Source organism: Mandrillus leucophaeus, unplaced genomic scaffold (genome assembly GCF_000951045.1).
Source record: "Mandrillus leucophaeus isolate KB7577 unplaced genomic scaffold, Mleu.le_1.0 Scaffold296, whole genome shotgun sequence".
NCBI lineage: Eukaryota > Metazoa > Chordata > Mammalia > Primates > Cercopithecidae > Mandrillus > Mandrillus leucophaeus.
In genome coordinates this window covers 2,053,380-2,071,849 of record NW_012103098.1, presented here as the reverse complement: position 1 = coordinate 2,071,849, position 18,470 = coordinate 2,053,380, and the positions used below count along the sequence as shown (strand labels likewise).

At 49.8% G+C, this 18,470-nt stretch overlaps 1 protein-coding gene across 1 annotated transcript in view; it reads right to left on the bottom strand.

The window, feature by feature from the left end:
- Window positions 1-13,048: 13,048 nt before the first annotated feature.
- Window positions 13,049-18,470, bottom strand: part of RFT1 (RFT1 homolog (S. cerevisiae)) — a 43,447-nt gene continuing 38,025 nt past the window's right edge. Inside the window, exons 12-13 of the mRNA XM_011986191.1 lie at window positions 14,432-14,681; window positions 13,049-14,111 (exon numbers count right to left, since the gene is read on the bottom strand). Of these exons, the coding sequence (XP_011841581.1) occupies window positions 13,944-14,111; window positions 14,432-14,681 (418 nt within the window). The 3' untranslated portion in view covers window positions 13,049-13,943. The remainder of the gene's footprint in view (window positions 14,112-14,431; window positions 14,682-18,470) is intronic.

Genomic DNA, 18,470 nt, shown 5'->3' with positions numbered 1-18,470 from the left:
AGATTCTCTGAGGGGAGGGCTGGGGCATCAGTGACTTTACTGACACCCAGAGGAATTGCTTCTTGGGAAGCAATTACTTGTGACAGGTGCACACTCCCAGCGGCTGAGCTTGTCTGTGGCTGAGGATGCTGTGGAGCCTGAGGGGCCAGGTCCTTGTTGCTGGCTTGTGCTCAGCAGGGACACCAAGGTCCACTGCTCCTCCATGGTTTTCTTGGCCTCTGCAGGAGGAAAGACTGTCAGCTGAATGACAAGTGACAGGTTGCCACAATGTCACAATTAATACAGACAATTGACTGGGCGGCTGGCATCATGCAAAGCTCTTTTCAGATGTGAAACCCAGGCAATCTGAATGGTTTGGCCCACTGACCTACAGGTCCTGAGTCTCAGGCTTCAGTTGGCTGGTCATCAACTCGTTGTGACCTGGGCAGGCTCCCTTCCATCCTAGGCTCCCTTAGGGGCCAGGCTGGGGCTGAGAGTTAGTGAAGTTCACTCTCAGGGTTCATCAGCAGGCAAAATGGAGAAGGAGACCAGGCTCTTGGAGGCCTCTGTGTCAGGATATTCACTGTAACAGTTTACAACATAGGAAGTGCTGGGAATAACCTGCAATGGCATACCATAGTAAAAAAGCACACTATGCAGGACAGTGTGAGCACAGCACAGGTGCACACCACAGGCAAAGTCAGGACTGGCCTCGGGCAGGACATGGGCCCAGTGTTTCTGTGACTATCTGAAGGGCACTGGTTGCCCTCAGGATAATTTGTTATTTAATAGCAAGAAATACGTAAAATACATAATGTCAGGAGATAAAATCACTTATCAGGAAAAATAGTAATGGTATAGAATATTTTAAACTTGGCCAGGCACAGTGGCTCATGCCTATAATTCCAGTACTTTAGGAGGTCGAGGTGGGAGGATCAAGAATGCGAGACTAGCCTGGGCAACATAGTGAGACCCCATCTCTACTAACAATTAAAAAAAAATTAGGCGGGTATGGTGGCTCATGCCTGTGGTCCCAGCTACTCCAGAGGCTGAGGCTAGAGGATCACTTGAGCCCTGGAGATTGAGGCTGCAGTAAGCTATGATTGCATCACTGCAGTCCAGCCCAAGCAGCAGACAGAGATCCTGTCTCAAAAAAAGGAATATTTTAATCTCCACCGTGACCTCGGCGCTGAACTAGCTCCCCTGCAGGACCCAGGCTCCAGCCTTGGTATGCACAGGCCCACTGGCTCCCCAATTCTCCATTCTACCCCAAAGAACTGCTGAACCGCAACTTTTCCTTGATCCCCACAATGGCCCTGGAGCAACAGTGGGCAGGGATTAGAACCTTCTGCTGACGGAGAAAAGGTAAAGCCACCTGCTAGGATCTCACAAGGAGAAAAAGGCAGGGCTGCGATTAGAATACAATTCCAGGCTCTTCAGCTCTGTTGATTGTCTGGATCGACAGCAGGTCCTCTGGCCCAGTGGGCAGTGGGGATGTGGTAAAACATCATTTCCAAGCTGCAAAGGCAACCAGGGCCCCTGCAGAGTTGAAGGGAATGTCCACAGAGGCTGATAGAAATGAGGGAGGCCTTTAGCAGTGGGCTGTTGGATCAGAACCAGGTACGCTCAGGTCATGGCTCTTTGACGAGCCATGAAGAGGAAGAAGAAGGCCTGATGGACCCCCACTACTCAGATATGACCCACAAATCAAATGTCCATGGCCTCACACCTTCCCCAAGGATCAGCGCTGGGCCCAGACACATCCAGTGTCTCCCTGATGTCCACAAGTCTGTAAGCAGAACACACTTCCCTTCCCAGGAAAACTCCACCTTATCAATAGTGCTCAGGATAGCACCCTAGGCCGGACGCAGTGGCTCACACGTGTAATCCCAGCACTTTGGGAGGCCGAGACCAGTGGATCACCTGAGGTCAGGAGTTTGAGAGCAGCCTGACCAACAGGGCAAAACCCTGTCTCTACTAAAAATACAAAAATTAGCTGGGCATGGTGGTGGCGCCTGTAATTCCAGCTACTTGAGAGGCTGAGGCAGGAGAATCGCAGAGGTTGCAGTGAGCCTAGATCGCACTACTGCACACCAGCCTGGGCAACAGAGCAAGACTCCGTCAAAAGAAAAAGACAGCACCCTCTGGGCATCCTAAATTCAAAGCTGCTTCTGGCAGGAGAAACCAGTCCATCTTAACCTGGCATCCCAGTGAAGTGAAAAAAACAACAAAGCAAAGCAGTGTTTGCAATAAAACAAAACTCGGCAAGTTTCTGGATCAGCCTGTGATGAGTGGGTTCAAGGTGAGGACATTGACAATTGGTGGGTGAGGCCATTTGGGGGTGCAGGGGTATCCTCGTGGGCCACCGTGGCTCAGGCCTGGGAAAGCCGAGGCCAGGAGAGCTTATGCCTGTGGCCGTCCAACACGTGGCAGGACCCATTCATGCCTTTCCACTTTCTTCAGAAACTGCCCACAGCAGCTGTCCCTCCCTGGACAAAGCCACCTTCTCTCCTGATGCCAGGGCCCCTTTTTCTTTCTGTCTTAATCTAAGGCTGATGGGAAATCTAAATAACTAGCTGAGGTGATTTCTGAAATTGCTGGAAATCATTTAACAAGCTTCTGGAGCATCCCTTCTTGTCCTGGAGAGGTGTGCGGAATGTGCGTCTGAAAGAGCATTTGCTGGCAGCCATGGCGTTGCTTCCTCGGGCCTGATTGCTGGGGTTTCCAAGGCTAAGGACACCTCAAACCCACATCCAGATGCCTGGCTCTGCAGAGTCTCTCTGCCTGACACCCTCACCCTCCAAAGCTCCTGCAGGGCCAGCTGGGCCTAAAGGAGTTTTCATTTCTTCTTCACCTGCAGCTTTGTCTTTCAGGAGAGGGTAAAGGAATGTTTCCACTGAAATTAAAATCGATGCTCCACCACCACATGCACTTCTGTGGACTTGGGTTAGGTGGGAGGAGGAAGCAGTAGTGGGGAAACAAATGTTCCCAGGGACCACAGTCCCTCTGTTACCTTGTGTTGGGCAGATTTAAAATTCCACCCACTGAAGTCCACTAGGCTAGAGCTAGGCATCCCTGTCTAGTGCTTTACCTACATCCTCTAACTCACTCCTTGCTACACCCTATGAGGCAAGTGCTATTGTGCCCATTTTCAGATGAGTAAACGGAGGCACAGGGGGATCAAGCACTTTGCTCGAAGATTCACAGCTTGAAGAGGGTAGGGTAGCAGGGTAGCTGGGCTGGGTCCAGTGACCAGGCCTGGGGAAGCAAAGCCACAGCTGCCTCAAAGCCCTCTCTGGACACGTTTCCCACCCCGCCAAACTCCTGGCCCCACCACATACACCTGCCTTTCTAATTCTCAAGGGAGAAAGAATATAGGGCTGTTGAAAGAAAGGAGGAGGAGTCTGATGGGGACAGAGCAGCCTGGGGGGTCATAAGAACAGGGCCACTAGGCCTGACACAGGCGAGTGCCTCCCTGACTGGGGCATGGGCAGAGGTGTGAGGATGAGGTTGGGCAGTGCTGGCTCCGGGGCTCCTAAGGACATCGTAAGAACCAGCCCAAATGAAGCCCAGGGAAAGAAACGGTGACCTGGGTTCATCAATGCCATGCATTCTGGGCCAGGTGCCTTCTCCAAGGAATGGGGCTAAAGGAAAAGCCATTAAATCATGAGTATTTGTAATGTCCTCGCCCTCCCTCCTTTGCTGGCTGTCACAGCAGGCCTTTGAGCTGGATCAATAGGGGTGAGGGTGGAGGGGAGCGGAGCCTGGCACAGCCACAGAGGTGAGGTGCAGGGTGTCAGGAGAGAACTACCTTGGCACAGGGACCAGAAGAGGAAAGAAGGGCAGATGTGGGTCAAGTGGACACCCAGGAAACCTTGCTTGGGGTTTCCAAGGCTTTTGGAGCTGAATTTGCCTCCTATCTCTGTTCTCCTTTCATCTTTCCTGGACCACGTAAGGGGGGGTGACAGATGAGGAAACTGAGGCACAGAGAGGCACGATCTCCTGCCTATGGTTCCAAAGTGAGGAATTAGACCTGAGAGGCCAAAAGTGAGGTGCCTTCGCACTCCTTGGTGGTGCTGCCCAGGGTCAACGGCCCCAACAGACAGGGATCCTGGGGTATACAAAACCTTTTCTTTGTAATGTACCATAATTTTTTTGGGCCAGATTTATTTCTCCCAAATATTTCTTATGCCAATGTTTGTGCGAAACAATTACCCTAAATTCCTCAAGATGGGATGAAGACAGAGGCAGGGGAGGAACTGCAGAGAAAAATAAGCCATGGAAGGTCGGGGATGGATTGAAAACAATCTAATCCTGTGGGTTCCAAACTTGCTGGTTTTTTGGGTTTTGTTTTGTTTTTGAAATAGAGTCTCACTCGTCACCCAGGCTGGAGTGCAGCAGTGTGATCATGGCTTACTGCAGCCTCGACTTCCCAGGCTCCAGTGATCTTCCCGCCTCAGCCTCCTGAGTAGCTGGGACCACAGGCGTGAACCACCATGCCCAGCTAATTTTTTATTATTTATAGAAACAGAATCTCCCTATGTGGCTCAGGCTGGTCTCAAACTCCTGAGCTCTAATAGAGGGAGGAACTTGGCTGGCCGTGGTGGCTCATGCCTGTAATTCCAGCACTTTGGGAGGCCAAGGTGGGTGATTTGCTTGAGGCCAGGAGTTCAAGACCAGCCTGACCAACATGCGAAACCCCATCTCTGCTAAACATACAAAAATTAGTTGGGTGTGGTGGTGCACGCCTGTAATCCCAGCTACTCAGGAGGCTGAGGTAGGAGAATTGCTTGAACCCAGGAGGTGGAGGTTGCAGTGAGCTGAGATCACACCACTGTACTCCAGCCTGGGTGATGAAGCAAGACTGTCTCAAAAAAAGTAAAATGAAATAATAATAATAATAATAATAATAATAGAGAGAGGAAATTAGCCCAGAGCTAAAGAGGGCTCTGAAATCAGACAGTCCAGGGGCCGACCCCAGCTGTGCCGTGTTCTTCCTAGCTGTGTGGCTCAGGGAAAATCAGGTCACTTCTCTGTGCCTCAGTTTCCTCACCTGTAGCCCATAGATAATAGATAGGGTCTGTTGTGAAGATCTCACAGCTAACACCTGTAAAATGTGTCTCCACACAAACCTGGCACATGCTCAGGGCTCTGTACCTGCTGGAATGAGGGAGACTTGTTCAAGGTCATCCACGAATTTGAGAAGGGCAGTTGGGTGGGGGTGGGGGAGTATAACAGAAGGCATAGATGCAACATGCTGTGCCATTTAGAAGATGAAATACACATGAAGCAAAACCCTGTTCATGTACTTCAAAAGACACAGGGCCAGGCATGGTGGCTCATGCCTGTAATCCCAGCACTTTGGGAGGTCAAGGTGGAAGGATCACTTGAAGTCAGGAGTTCAAGACCAGCCTGGCCAAAATGGTGAAACCCCATTTCTAATAAAAATAATTTTTAAAAATTAGCTGGGTGTGGCAGTGGGCACCTGTAATCCCAACTATGTGGGAGGCTGAGGCAGGAGAGCCACTTGAGCCTGGAAGGCAGAGGTTGCAGTGACCTGAGATTGCGCCATTGCACTCCAGCCTGGGTGACAGTGTGAGACTCCATCTCAATTAAAAAAAAAAAAAAAAGGCACAGGCTGGGAGCAGTGGTTCATGCCTGTAATCCCAGCACTCTGGGAGGCCAAGTTGGGAGGATCACTTGAGCTTAGGAGTGTGAGACCAATCTGGGCAACATAGTGAGACTCTGTCTCCACTAAAAATTAAAAAAAAAAAAATTAGGCAGGTATTTGGGAGGCTGAGGTGGGAGGATTACTCGAGTCCAGGAGATTAAGGCTGCAGGGAACTATGATCGTGCCACTGCACTCCAGCCTGGGCAACACAGCAAGACACTATCTAAAAAAAAAAAAAGTAAATAAATAAAAAGACATGGCTGCAGGTGGATTTCTTCAGTGATGGTGCAGATGGAAGAAGTGCTGAAGACAGGGCACCCCTGGGGTCCTTCCACCCAGAGCCTGGCACTTGGCCCTGTGCTTGCAGATTTAGAGCAGGCAGAGCTGAGAGTAGGCAAAGACAAGTCACCACTGTGCTTGGGCATCCTGCCCACCCTCCCCATCGTACAGCCAGAGCTCCACATGGTTTCCATCATGGTTACAAAAGAAACAAATGCAAGTCACTCTGTCCCTTCTGTGGCCCCCCAGAGCCCGACATCTGCACACCTGCAAGAACATTCTGTTGGCATTAGAGAGACACCACTTGGGGATGTCAGAAGCATGCAGGGAAGACAGAAACCTTCAGCTCTGGTTCAGGAACATGAAATGCACTATGCTATCCCAGTTTGTTCATAAAATTCTCGTGTTAATGTCCTAGGGGAAACAAAAAGGACAGCTATTTTAGCAGCATGTTTGGTTGGGATTCTGTGTAGAGAAGAGCCCTGTTTTTCTTCTGGCTGCAATGTCCTGATTCTCTGGATCTTTGTGGTTCTCCCTGCATGGCCCTGCCAGACTCTGGTGAGGGAAGACAAGAGTGTGCTCCGAGGCTGGCGAGGCTGGGGTTTTCGTCTGCATGTGGTGAAAGGACTGGCTCCTACATTACCAGTTCCCCTCTGAATATTCTCAGAATTCTCCTGGGAACAGTGGTGGACAACAAAAGCCTTCTGAAAGAGGTCCTCTGGCACCCCTTATGCCATTCCCCTGGTGTCATCTTTAATGATTTTCAACTGAAAGGGCAAAGAAGTGAGGAGTAGATGAGCCGGGAACAAAACCGGCACTGTCCACAGAGTCATGCTTTCATTTCAGGCTCTCCCACCCCACATGGCCGCGTGGAAGCCGCACACTATTAGTTCCATATAATGGGAAAGTGTGTCAGGATCTCCCAGACACCAACCAGAAACATGCTGCTCAGTTGTCACCTCCAATGTGACTAATGCAGCCGTGTCTTAATTAGTCACTGCTCACTGCTGCGATGACAGCTTCCGAGCCTGTTCCAAGGCCCCAACCTGTGATGGGGCGCTGCAGAGGAGATTAAAGGTGAGAGGCCGCTGGGAAGGAAGGATCAGGAGTTGCCAGTTTTCAGGTCTCTTTCCCACTGAGCACTGTGAACCCAGGTGGCCTCTGCCAAACCCCTTTGTCAACACTGTGACAGTAGAGTCAACAGGGTCATAACATTGGGACACATTTATTGGAGGGAGAGAGGAAATGTGACAGGGAAATGGTCTAGAAGATTCCTTCACAAGTCAGCTGTTATGTCACGGGTCCTCATGCAGCTCCCCTGGGAAGGGGCAATGAGGGATGAACCATGCCACTCTGGCTGGCCTACACCTAGCAAATGCTCCTCAGGCCAGGGTGGCCCGTCTACTGGCTCATGTATGACCTGTGATCTATAGTAGCTGTCTTATAAAGATAACCTGAGCCAATTCCATTTCTCCTGCAGGGGCTTTGAACTCAGAAACAAAGAGGAGGGAGGAGGCTAGGGGCTGGAAGTAAAAGGTGAGAGACTGCCTCTCAGTGGAAGCGCTAGGCCTCCACTCTGAGAGCAGGAGCCATGTCTGGGTCCTCCTCCTCTCACTGCCCACCAGCCTGAGGGCTGGCCTGCTCTCTGGGCCCCAGGAAAAATGAGAATCACCCCAGGGTGAAGCCAGGGGCAGCAGAGAGGGCTGGGAGCTGCCCCAGAGCCTGGCCTCTGCCAGCCTCACAGTGAGGCAGCCTCCAGGCACCACCTCCCTGCTCCTGGCATCCCCTTCCCTCCTTCCTAAGCGCCTGAGGCCCAGTGTTCACTCGGCCTCACAGGTGGAGCGCCCAGGGCCCTTTAACTCTTCAGGCCCCTCAGAAATGAGATGAAGACAACATTTACTGGCTCCAAAATAGAATGTTTCAAAATTGCTTTTTCAATGCTTTTTCAATTGCTACAGAACATACCACCATATCAGTTAGGTAGCCACCACTGTTGTGTCCTTATCCTTATACACGATTGTGTTCAACGTGGGACATGATGCACTGCAATAGGTTCCACAAGCTGGGGGTGGGGTCTCCAAACGTGTGTGGAGCCTGCAGAGGTAGGGACAGAGTGCCGGGCACACTTACTTTGCTGAGGATCTATGACATGCAAGGAAAGACCTAATTCTCTATATCTCACCTCCAGCACTTTCCTTTCAAGCCGCACTTCCCAAGAAGAATGGAGAAGTCAACTGGCGAAGAGTCGACTGCACTGGAACAGGGGCTAACAGCAACTACTGCTAATTCATCTGAAGGATAATTAAGAAGTATTTCTAAGTCTCCCTTCATTCGGCCCCCAAAGGAGGCTGGACTACATTGAGAGCCCACCTTCCCAATTGTGCTCTGATATACCCAGACAGTTCTGGTTAAAAATGAGTAATACTGAATAATGGGACTGGTTATGCCAAGGTAATTGGGGACTGACTGATAATGCAAATCAGTGAGTCTTCCCTCTCCTCAAATTCTTCAAGTAAAACACCTTTTCTGCTACCTTGAAAGTTAGTTAGCGAATGAAATATTTACAACATTAAGGACCAATCCTCTTAGGTAAGTAAATAATAGTGAAGCAAATAATTTTTCCTCTGCATCTGATTGTCTCAGAAGTCTCATTTCCAAATTAAATACACAAGTCTCAGTTACTTCCTGGACACTCATGGAATATTCAGTAAATAAATTTTAGAATAGTGATCTTGTTCAGTTGCTTTTTTTTTTTTTTCTTTTTTACTTATTTTTTTGGAGACGGAGTCCCGCTCTGTCACCCAGGCTGGAGTGCAGTGGCACAATCTCGGCTCACCGCAACCTCTGCCTCCCGGGTTCAAGTGACTCTCCTGCCTCAGCCTCCTGAGTAGCTGGAATTACAGGCACCTGCCACCATGCCCGGCTAATTTTTGCATTTTTCGTAGTGATGGGGTTTCACCATGTTGGCCAGACTGGTCTCAAATTCCTGACCTCAGGTGACCCACCTGCCTCAACCTCCCAAAGTGCTGGGATTATAGGCGCGAGCCACTACACCCAGCCTTCAGCTGCTTTTTCTAGTTTTCTGTGTTTCATTGTCTTTGATAAATTTCTAGGGGACCCCTAATATTTGGGCCTTAGCTCATCTTCTTTCCAAATCTGGTCCTTTCTGACAGGCTCCACAGGCCTCCTGGCTTCCAGTGTGCCTTCTAGAACTCTTCCTTAGGGCCACTGAGAACCTTGTGCAAGCAGCTTCATGAGTCCGTGGGTCAGCTCCCAAACGTGCTCAGGATCGAGCTGCTGGTGGGAGCTCTCCTCACTAGCAAGCCCCCTGCACGCCTGTCTCACTTGCCATCGGTGCCTGGCCCCCACAAAGAGCAGGAGTGTATAAATATGTGAAGGAGGCCAGGCAAGGTGGCTCATGCCTCTAATCCCAGCACTTCGGGAGGCAGAGGCGGGCAGATCACTTGAGGTCACTTGAGTTCCAGACCAGCCTGGCCAACATGGTGAAACCCCATCTCTACTAAAAATACAAAAATTAGCCGGGTGTGGTGGTGCATGCCTGCAGTCCCAGCTACTGGGACGCTGAGGCACGAGAATTGCTTGAACCTGGGAGGCAGAGGTTGCCGCGAGCTAAGATCGCGGCACTGCACTCCAGCCCAGGCAACAGAGCGAGACTGTCTTAATAAACAAACAAACAAATAAATAAATAAATAAAATATATGAAGGGTGTCCCCTGTTCAGATTCTTTCTCTTCTTTAGTCCCCACCCCGTTTTCAGCCATGGCACTTCTAAGACTAGGCCAGGGATCATGCTGCTCCTGATTTCCCACTGGGAATGAACTCCATCCATCCCAGAGGCCACACAGCAGCACTCACAGCTCCCCACTTGTGGGCCTGCCCAGCCTCTCACCTGAGTCCCTCCTCCTCCAGGTTCTGGATGCTCTCAGCTCCTGCTTGTTTCTTCCTCAACATCAAAAGCTGCTTAGGAAATAATTCCTTTTTTTTTTTTTTCAGTTGCAGTTTCTTGCTCTGTCGCCCAGGTTGGAGTGCAGTGGTGCGAACATGCTCGCTGCAGCCTCGAAATCCTGGGCTCAAGCAATCCTTTGCACCTCAGCCTCCCATGTAGGGACTACAGGTGCATGCCACCATGCCCCGCTAGTTTTTAATTTTTTTTTGTAGAGATGGGGTCTCCCTGTGTTGCCCGGGTTGGTCTCAAAATCTTGGGCTTAAGCGATCATCCTGCTTCGGCCTCCCAAAGTGTTAAGCCACAGCGCCTGGCCTGGCAAATAATTCTTTTTTCGTTTTTCCTCCCACCAGAGAACAAAAAGGAAATAAATCTTGATGGGGTTATTTTACATCTTAGTGTGAATGAGTCACTGAGTTCTCTGTGGAATCTGAATTTCCAGTATCCTCTCTAATTCTGGAATAGCAGCCTGTGACCAGGTGAAAGGAAATTCTATCACCTGATGGAGGAAGATATTAGAGTGAAGGGGCTGTCCTAGACCCCCTGAAATCACACACTTGCCCTGCTCTGCGCTGAAACTAGTCCTGACTTCTCAAGGAATGGCCATTTAATTAAAAAAAAACAAAACAAGGACCAGGCCAGACGGAGAAGACAGGAGAGAAGTCCTGCAAACAATGGGAAATACAGCTTAAGATGGGACGGGGAGAAGATAAAGGAGACGCCAGGCCTTTCTGTCCCAGACAGAGGAGGCTCTGTGGCACAGGCCAGGACACCACCCCTCTTTCAAAGTCAAGAACCCCAGTCCCAGCTACAACATCAATGGAGGTAGAAACGTTCCAGTTGAGAAACACCAAAGGTTCACATCCTCAAGTTACTTACCCACCCTCCTTATGAAATTAAAGAATTTTTGTCCCTTTTGGAGGGAGAAGGGGTATGAAAGAAGAAAGGTCTTTACAACAGTGTAAAGAAAATATTTTATTTCTTTTTAAACCAGGGGACTGATGTGAAACTAGCAACAGGAATGCATGATTTAAAAAAAAATGTGGCTGGTCTGGAATCCCAGCACTTTGGGAGGCTGAGGCAGGAGGATCACTTGAGCCCAGGAGTTCAAGGCAACAGTGAGATCCAGTCTCTACAAAAAAAAATTAGAAATTAGCTGGGTGAGGTAGCACACACGTGTGATCCCAGCTACTCAGGACGCTGAGGTGGAAGGATTGCTTGAGCACAGGAGTTTGAGGCTGCAATTAGTTATGATGACACCACTGCACTCCAGCTTGGGTGAGAGGAGAGAGTGAGACCTTGCCTCTGAAAAGAAAAGAATAAAGACAGGAGGAAGGAGGGGCCCCGCTTGAATCAGGTTGGGAAGCGGCTGGGAGCAGGGCAGAGGAGTGGCTCCAGAGCCAGAAGTTGCCGTCAGGTAAGCATTAAACAGCGCAGCAGCAGCTCCCCACTGAGAGACCCCAAGCCAAATCTGAAGTGACCCACACTTACAGGTGGCCAGAGGAGCACAGGAAGTCAGAGATACTGTTCTTCTCACTAACGAAGACTCCTTCCTTTCATAAAGGTTGTGCCTCAGAGGCTTGTTTCCATGGAGAAGTAGCCTCACGATATTTTAAGTGGTACTTAAAGCCAAAGTATGATTTCTCTCCCCAAATCTGCTTGGGTAAAGTCAGGCAGGCTGGCCCACATGTATGCAAGCTCCCTGAGGCAACAGGTGTGGCTCTAGGGGGTCCAGCAGGGGAAATGCCAGAGGCCTGGTCAGGTTCAGCTGAGCTTTAGGGAGGTGCCAGAGGCAGAGAACCGCAGAGGACCTGCTGCCAAAGTGCTGACAGCCCCGGCGGCAGGTGCTAGTCCTGGGAAAACTCGCAGCCACAGGCACGACTCTCCCTAGACACAGGGAAGCAGGACATGGGAAGAAGCCCTGGGCTGCCTTTGCAGCTGGCTGTCTTTCAAGAGGAGCTGGCCCTGACAGCATCATTAGGCCAACAGCAGGGGAGGGATGACAGTGAGGACTGCCTTCAGACATAGACCCTCTCTCAAGCTGAGAGAGTATAAGCCTGGGGAGTCCTGCTCCCAGAGGCCACGGAGTCACAAGGCTGCTGGTGGAACAGCAGCTCTGTTTCTGGAGCAGAGAACAGGCATGAGCATGACTGGCCCTGGGCCTGTTGTGAAGGAAGACAATGGGGCATGCCAACCTTGGTGGCATCAAAGCCATGTGGGCTTGCCAGAAAAGCCAATCTCAGAGCCCTCCTACTGGGAGACAGAGACCCTGAAGGCCTGGAGCGGGTCCGGGGAAGCCACGTTCTGACTTGCAATCCAGGTGATTCCAAGACAGGTAGAATGAGAATCATGCTTGAGTCTGGGGTCATGGTGGGCATGGGATAGGGGCAGGGTTCTGGGAGGGTGATCAGCAGCTGCAGAGAAGCAGCTCATGAGGACTGAAGGCCCCTTTCTGTGGATGCCAGGACAGAGAACGGACATGGGAGCAAAGGAGGACTGCCTTCTGTGTGTGCTCCACCTGACCCCATGGGACCATCCATTTTTCTGAGCTGGCCTGACCTTGCCCTATGAAGGCATGACTGAGGCCATGCTTTGGAGGTCCTCTAATTGCTCAGGACACCTTGCATTTAGCTGCTTTTCTCCCGCTTAGTGCAAAGCGTTCTCCCTCTGAGTAGATAAAAACCTGCCAGGGTGACTGGGCCCCAGTCTTGGTGTACTGACAGGTCTTGATCCTTAGCCCCTGGGTACTGGCTCTGGGCAAGCAGATTTAAATACATGCATTTTAATGCATGATAGCAGTTGCCCTTACTGGCCCTCTCTCTGGGTGTACACACAGAAGGTTTGGGGCACTGAGTGAGAGGATTATTCACATCCAAGTTATAGTTTGTGCATGTAGGTCTGAGGGGAGTTAATATCCAAAAGGAATTAATACATTAATGAAAAAAGAAAAAACACTTTACACTCCAGAACACTGCTCATGATCTCACCTGCAGGGTGCAGGTTGCAAGGTTCAGAATGCCTGGGCTTACACTGTAGCCTGCAGCACCAGGTCCCCATGCCTGCCACTCTTGTCCTGGGGCTGGAATTTGGTTATATTGATCAGTGCTGGAAATAATGGGTCAGCAGGAGGGGCCTGACTCAGTAATACTTGCCATATAGAGTTTGCCCTGTCTTATTCTGAAGATAAAAAAATACATCTGTTAAATCTTATCTGTCACCAGTGCAATTCCCATGTGAGAAGTTACAGAAAGCTGCAAAGCAGTATTCCCTTCAGAGACAAAATGGTTCAACTGGATCACAGTTTTCTTCAAAGTCCGCCTCTTGCAGGTGGCCAGGCCAGGAGTCTCCAGCCAGCTTTCACCCACCCTTCAGTTAACAAATATTGAGAGCCCACTCTGGGTCAAGTATGTGCTGACCCGGGGCGGCGGGGAACAGCGTGATCATGACAGGCAAGATTCTCCCTAACTCACTCTGGGAAATGTGATCTGAAAACCTTTCTGGTTTCATTTCTTGGATTTCTCACTGAGTAGCATTTTTCCTTCTCTAAAAACTCAGACCACAGTGTTGACACAGAGAAAGCCACAACTTCAGGGCCACGCTCTGTTTTCATGTGGTGAATGAAAGAGAGAGGTCTTGCTCTCTCTTTTACAGAAGACGTTCAAAATTCCTCTGAAGGGTAAAATTGTTGCATCTCTTTCTCTGGGCCAGATAATTGTTAACAATTAAGACATAGTTTGTTGGAGCATGTAGCTCCAAAGGCCAATCACACTCAAAAGGAATGAGTACATTAGTAAAAGAGAAAATAAAATGATGAAAAAACTCTATTATTTTTAAAGGGCTTTTTGGTCTTCACTTAAAAATGAAACTCCTCCTCCGCATTTCAGACTTCGAATGGTCACAGGTGTCTCATGCTCTCTCTGGTGCCTCACCTCTGGGCTTGCTGTCACTCCGCTGCAGAGCCCTCGGGGGGCTCTTACACAGAATATGTGTTCCACCCACAGAACCGCCCATAGCTGGTCCAGGTGCCTCAGGTGTCCAGGCTTCCCTGAAGTCACGTCATTTTGTCAGTGCGTCTGGGCACACCTAACTGAGTCCTGAGGAAATGGATCAGCTTGGTCTCTGTGAGGAATGCTGTCCCGAGAGTTGCTCCCAGACAGAAGGCCCCCACAGCAATGTGTGCCAGTCTGGCTGGCCAGCCCTGCTCACAGCAGAGGAACACCTGGGAAAGAAACAATTGTCAGTGCCCGTTCCTCAGTCTATACCTCCTTCCTCTGGGACCAGCCAGGGAAGGCCGCTGTGGTTCCAGTTTCTAAGTCAGATAAAAGGTATAACAGCCATACTGCGGGTCCACTCTCTCCCTAATGGCAACATTCTCTTGTCACATCTATCAGAAGATGCTGCCCTAGAGGCCTGGGGAGGGGACAGGAGGAGGCAAATCCTTGTCCAGTTGGTTCAGGCAGGGCAGGAAGGGGAGGCCTAGAGGGAGGGACAGCGGGGCAGCTGCAGGAGCATGTGGCATGATGGCTCAGGGAGTCTCACCTCTGAAACAGCAGTAACCCCACCGCCGAGGGCAAATGTCCCGAGCAGGACCAGCGACAGGTGCAGGCCAGCCAGGGGTCTGTGCGGGCTCCTTCGGTAGTAGCGGTGGATGAAGCAAAGGCTCTGTGTGATCCGAATGCCCATGTTAAAGCAGTTGGCCAAGATGAAGCCCACGCTGCCACACCAACGGGTCAAGAGATAGGATAACACCAGGAATGAGGAGGACAGAGCCAGCATCACAAAATTGTACCTGGGGAGGAGACAGGCAAAGCAGGGCAGTGGGGACCTCGCCCCGGACAAGGCTGCTCCCAAAACAGCAGCCATGAACATCACCTCACAGAAAGAACCCGTGTTCCCAGAATCCAGGTTTTCATAACATTGAATGCCACATGGAGACCATGGCAATGTCCCTGTCCCCTTACCCTGAACAGAAGGGTAAGAAACGACTCAAGAGATGTATGTTTTTTTGAAGATAATAATTGGTTAGTTAAGTGACACTTTGTGATCAAAACATAAAAACCCTGTTCAGCTCAAGTCCTCAACGTGAGATACAAGAATGTGACCAGGGTAATAATTAGATATTGGATGCTAACTCTGTGACAGGCCCTGTGAGGAGTGCTGGGGACACAATGGTGAATGAACACACATGGGCCTTGCCCTGCAGAGCTTGGATTTATTTCACAGACAAGAGAAGCAGCACAGAGAGGCTGAGTAATCTGCCTCACGAGTGAGGTAACACTCAGCCGGACTTCTGACCTCTAAGCTTCAGTACCTCACACCACTGCCCTTGGGAGATGCAGCTCCCAGTAACCTTGGGCAGTAGACACCATTCAAAGCAAATGACTGACCTCCAAAATGAAATGGGAACTGAACCAAAGCCTGGATCACCTTTGCTGTTTTTCAGACTCTTGCATATCCTCACTCCCACTCCCTGTATCTCTAGAGCGCTTTGATCCTGGCGCTTCTTGCACTTCTCTGATTTCAAAGCGGCACATCACTTAGTTATCTTCAGTTCTCCAAAAAGAAAACAGATTCTCAGCAAACACAAAATAGCTGCCATAGTCCTCCAAAAGGCTTGTACAGCCAAGAACAAAATCCCCCAGCCTCTGGTTTCTGCCTAGCACCAAGCACGCACTCTAAGTATATAGCCGTTGAGGGAACCAAACTTTTGACATCCTCAAGCCATGTCTGCTGGGCTAGAAAACCTCAGAGGCCACCACCCAGGTTCTGCACATGAGGGGTGGTAAGAAAGCGTAATCCGGCTGGGTGCGGTGGCTCACGCCTGTAATCCCAGCACTTGGGGAGGCCGAGGCAGGTGGATCATGAGGTCAGGAGATCGAGACCATCCTGGCTAACATGGTGAAACCCTGTCTCTACTAAAAACCCAAAAAATTAGCTGAGTGTGGTGGTGGGTGCCTGTAGTCCCAGCTCCTCAGGAGGCTGAGGCAGGAGAATGGCGTGAACCCGGGAGGCAGAGCTTGCAGTGAGCCGAGATCGCGCCACTGCACTCCAGCCTGGGCAACAGAGCAAGACTCTGTCTCAAAAAACAAAAAAAAAAAAAAAGAAAGAAAGAAAGAAACAAAGAAAAAAAGAAAGCGTAATCCCAGTGCTTTGGGAGGCTGAGGTGGTGGGAGGATTGCTTGAGGCCAGGAGTTCGAGATCAGCCTGGACAACATAGCTAGTAGACCCATCTCTACAAAAACCAGTAAAAATTACCCAGGGATGGTGGCACACACCTGCAGTCCTAGCTATTCGGGAGGCTGAAGTGGGAGGATCGCTTGAGTCTAAGAGTTTCAGATCAGCCTGGGCAACATCATGAGACCCTGTCTCTACAAAAAATTTTAAAAACTAGCCGTGATACACACCTGTTGTCCCAGCTACTTGGGAGGCTGAGAGAGGAGGAAGGCTTGAGCCCAGGAGTTCAAGGCTATGGTGAGCTATGATCATGCCACTGCACTCCAGCCTGGGCAACAGAGCAACACCCTGTCTCAAAATATAATGATGACTTAAAAATGCATATGGCTGGCCTTCACCACCAGAGTTCCTGATTCTGCAGGTGTGGGAGGAGGCCCTAGAACTTGGCCAGTACCCTAGAACTATGCTTGTAATCCCAGCACATGGGGAGGTTGAGGCAGGAGAATTGCTTGAGGCCAAGAGTTTCAGATCAGCTTGGACAACATAGTGAGACCATGTCTCTACCAAAAAGAAAACGGAAGGCAAGCCACTGCATCCCCCGAATGCCCAGGTATAGGTCCTTGGCTGATTCAGGCCAAGGTGCTGCGTGCTGTGGAGATACGCTTTATCAAAGTGGGTGGTAAAAATACTACACACACACACACACACACACACACACACACACACACACACAACCATACTCCAACAGGAGAGATGTGCTTTCATCCGGAGTTCCAGAGAGGGAGTTTATTTGCTTTTCAGTCCAGAGAGTCTCTTTTAATGAAGTACAAGAGCCTGTACCTCACAGGGGAAGTTTTTTCATTACTAATTAGTAATCAGAAAGGTCAACTTCAGAACAAGCCACTCAAATGGGACCCATCATAGACCGGTACTTTGACCTCTTTTCCACAAAGCAGCAGAGATATGTAACTCGTTTTTCAGAAACTATCTCAGAACAGTCTACTATATCAATCCTTGGAGTTTAAGTCATAGATTCACAAACTTTTAGCTGTCCTTCCCCAACTCCCAGTAAAATAACAATAATGAATAAAACCAATAGTTAATTCACGCTAATTCAAGCAGAGACGCATTCAACAGCACAGCCTCTTTGGCATGGCCATCTGAGAGAAGCTGATGATGGGGTCCATTGTCTGCCACTACAAGAGGGCTCTGCAGCTGCTGAACTTTCCAGAATTCACAAATCTATAGCCTTAAAGGCATAATCCACTTCAGGAAAAAATGAGAATTTAAAAAACGCATTAAAATATACTTTTTTGGCTGGACGCGGTGGCTCATGCCTGTAATCCCAGCACTTTGGGAGGCCGAGGCGGGTAGATCGCGAGGTCAAGAGATCGAGACCAGCCTGGCCAACATGGTGAAACCCTGTCTCTATGAAAAATACAAAAATTAGCTGGGCGTGGTGGTGCGCACCTGTAGTCCCAGCTACTCAGGAGGCAGAGGCAGGAGAATCGCTTGAACCCGTGATGCGGGGGTTGCAGTGAGCCGAGATCACGCCACTGTACTCCAGCCTGGAGACAGAGCAAGACTCCATCTTAAAAAAAAAAAAAATCAATTTTTAAAATCAAAGCAAAATTATTAATCAGTGACAATATGACTGTCCTGTAAGGTTTGGTTAACATAAACAGTAAATTATTTATGAATGCTTATTTCTCCATGGTCCCAAGAAAATACTGGACTTAAAATCAAGCTTATTAAAGGATGGATTGGCTGGGCACAGTGGCTCATGCCTGTAATCCCAGCATTTGGGAGGCTAAGGCAGGCAGATCGCTTGAGCCCAGGAGTTGGAGACCAGCCTGGGCAACATGGCGCCCAGAGACTCCATCTCTACAAAAAATACAAAAATTAGCTGGGCATGGTAGTACACACCTGTAGTCTCAGCTACTCAGGAGGCTGAGGTGGAAGGATCGATTAAGCCTAAGAGGTCAGGCTGTGGTAAGCTATGATTGTACCACTGCACTTCAGCCTGGGTGACAGAGTGAGACCCTGTCTCAAAAAAAGTAAAAAAAAAAAGGATGGATGGTCGAGGATATCAATTCTAGCACCACCTGAAGCAGCTCCCAGCAGGTGCTGGTTGAATACATCAAGGCACAGCCATATAATGGAGCCTTCACAGCCATGAAAAGGATGGCACTGATGTCTTATGTGCCAAAGTGAGAAGATCATACCCATCCTTCATTTGACAGTTATGGAGTCCACTTTGGCACTCAAAGCTCAAAGGCCAACAAATCAGACAAAAGAGCTGTCAATCAGCCGGGCGCGGTGGCTCAAGCCTGTAATCCCAGCACTTTGGGAGGCCGAGACGGGCAGATCACGAGGTCAGGAGATCGAGACCATCCTGGCTAAC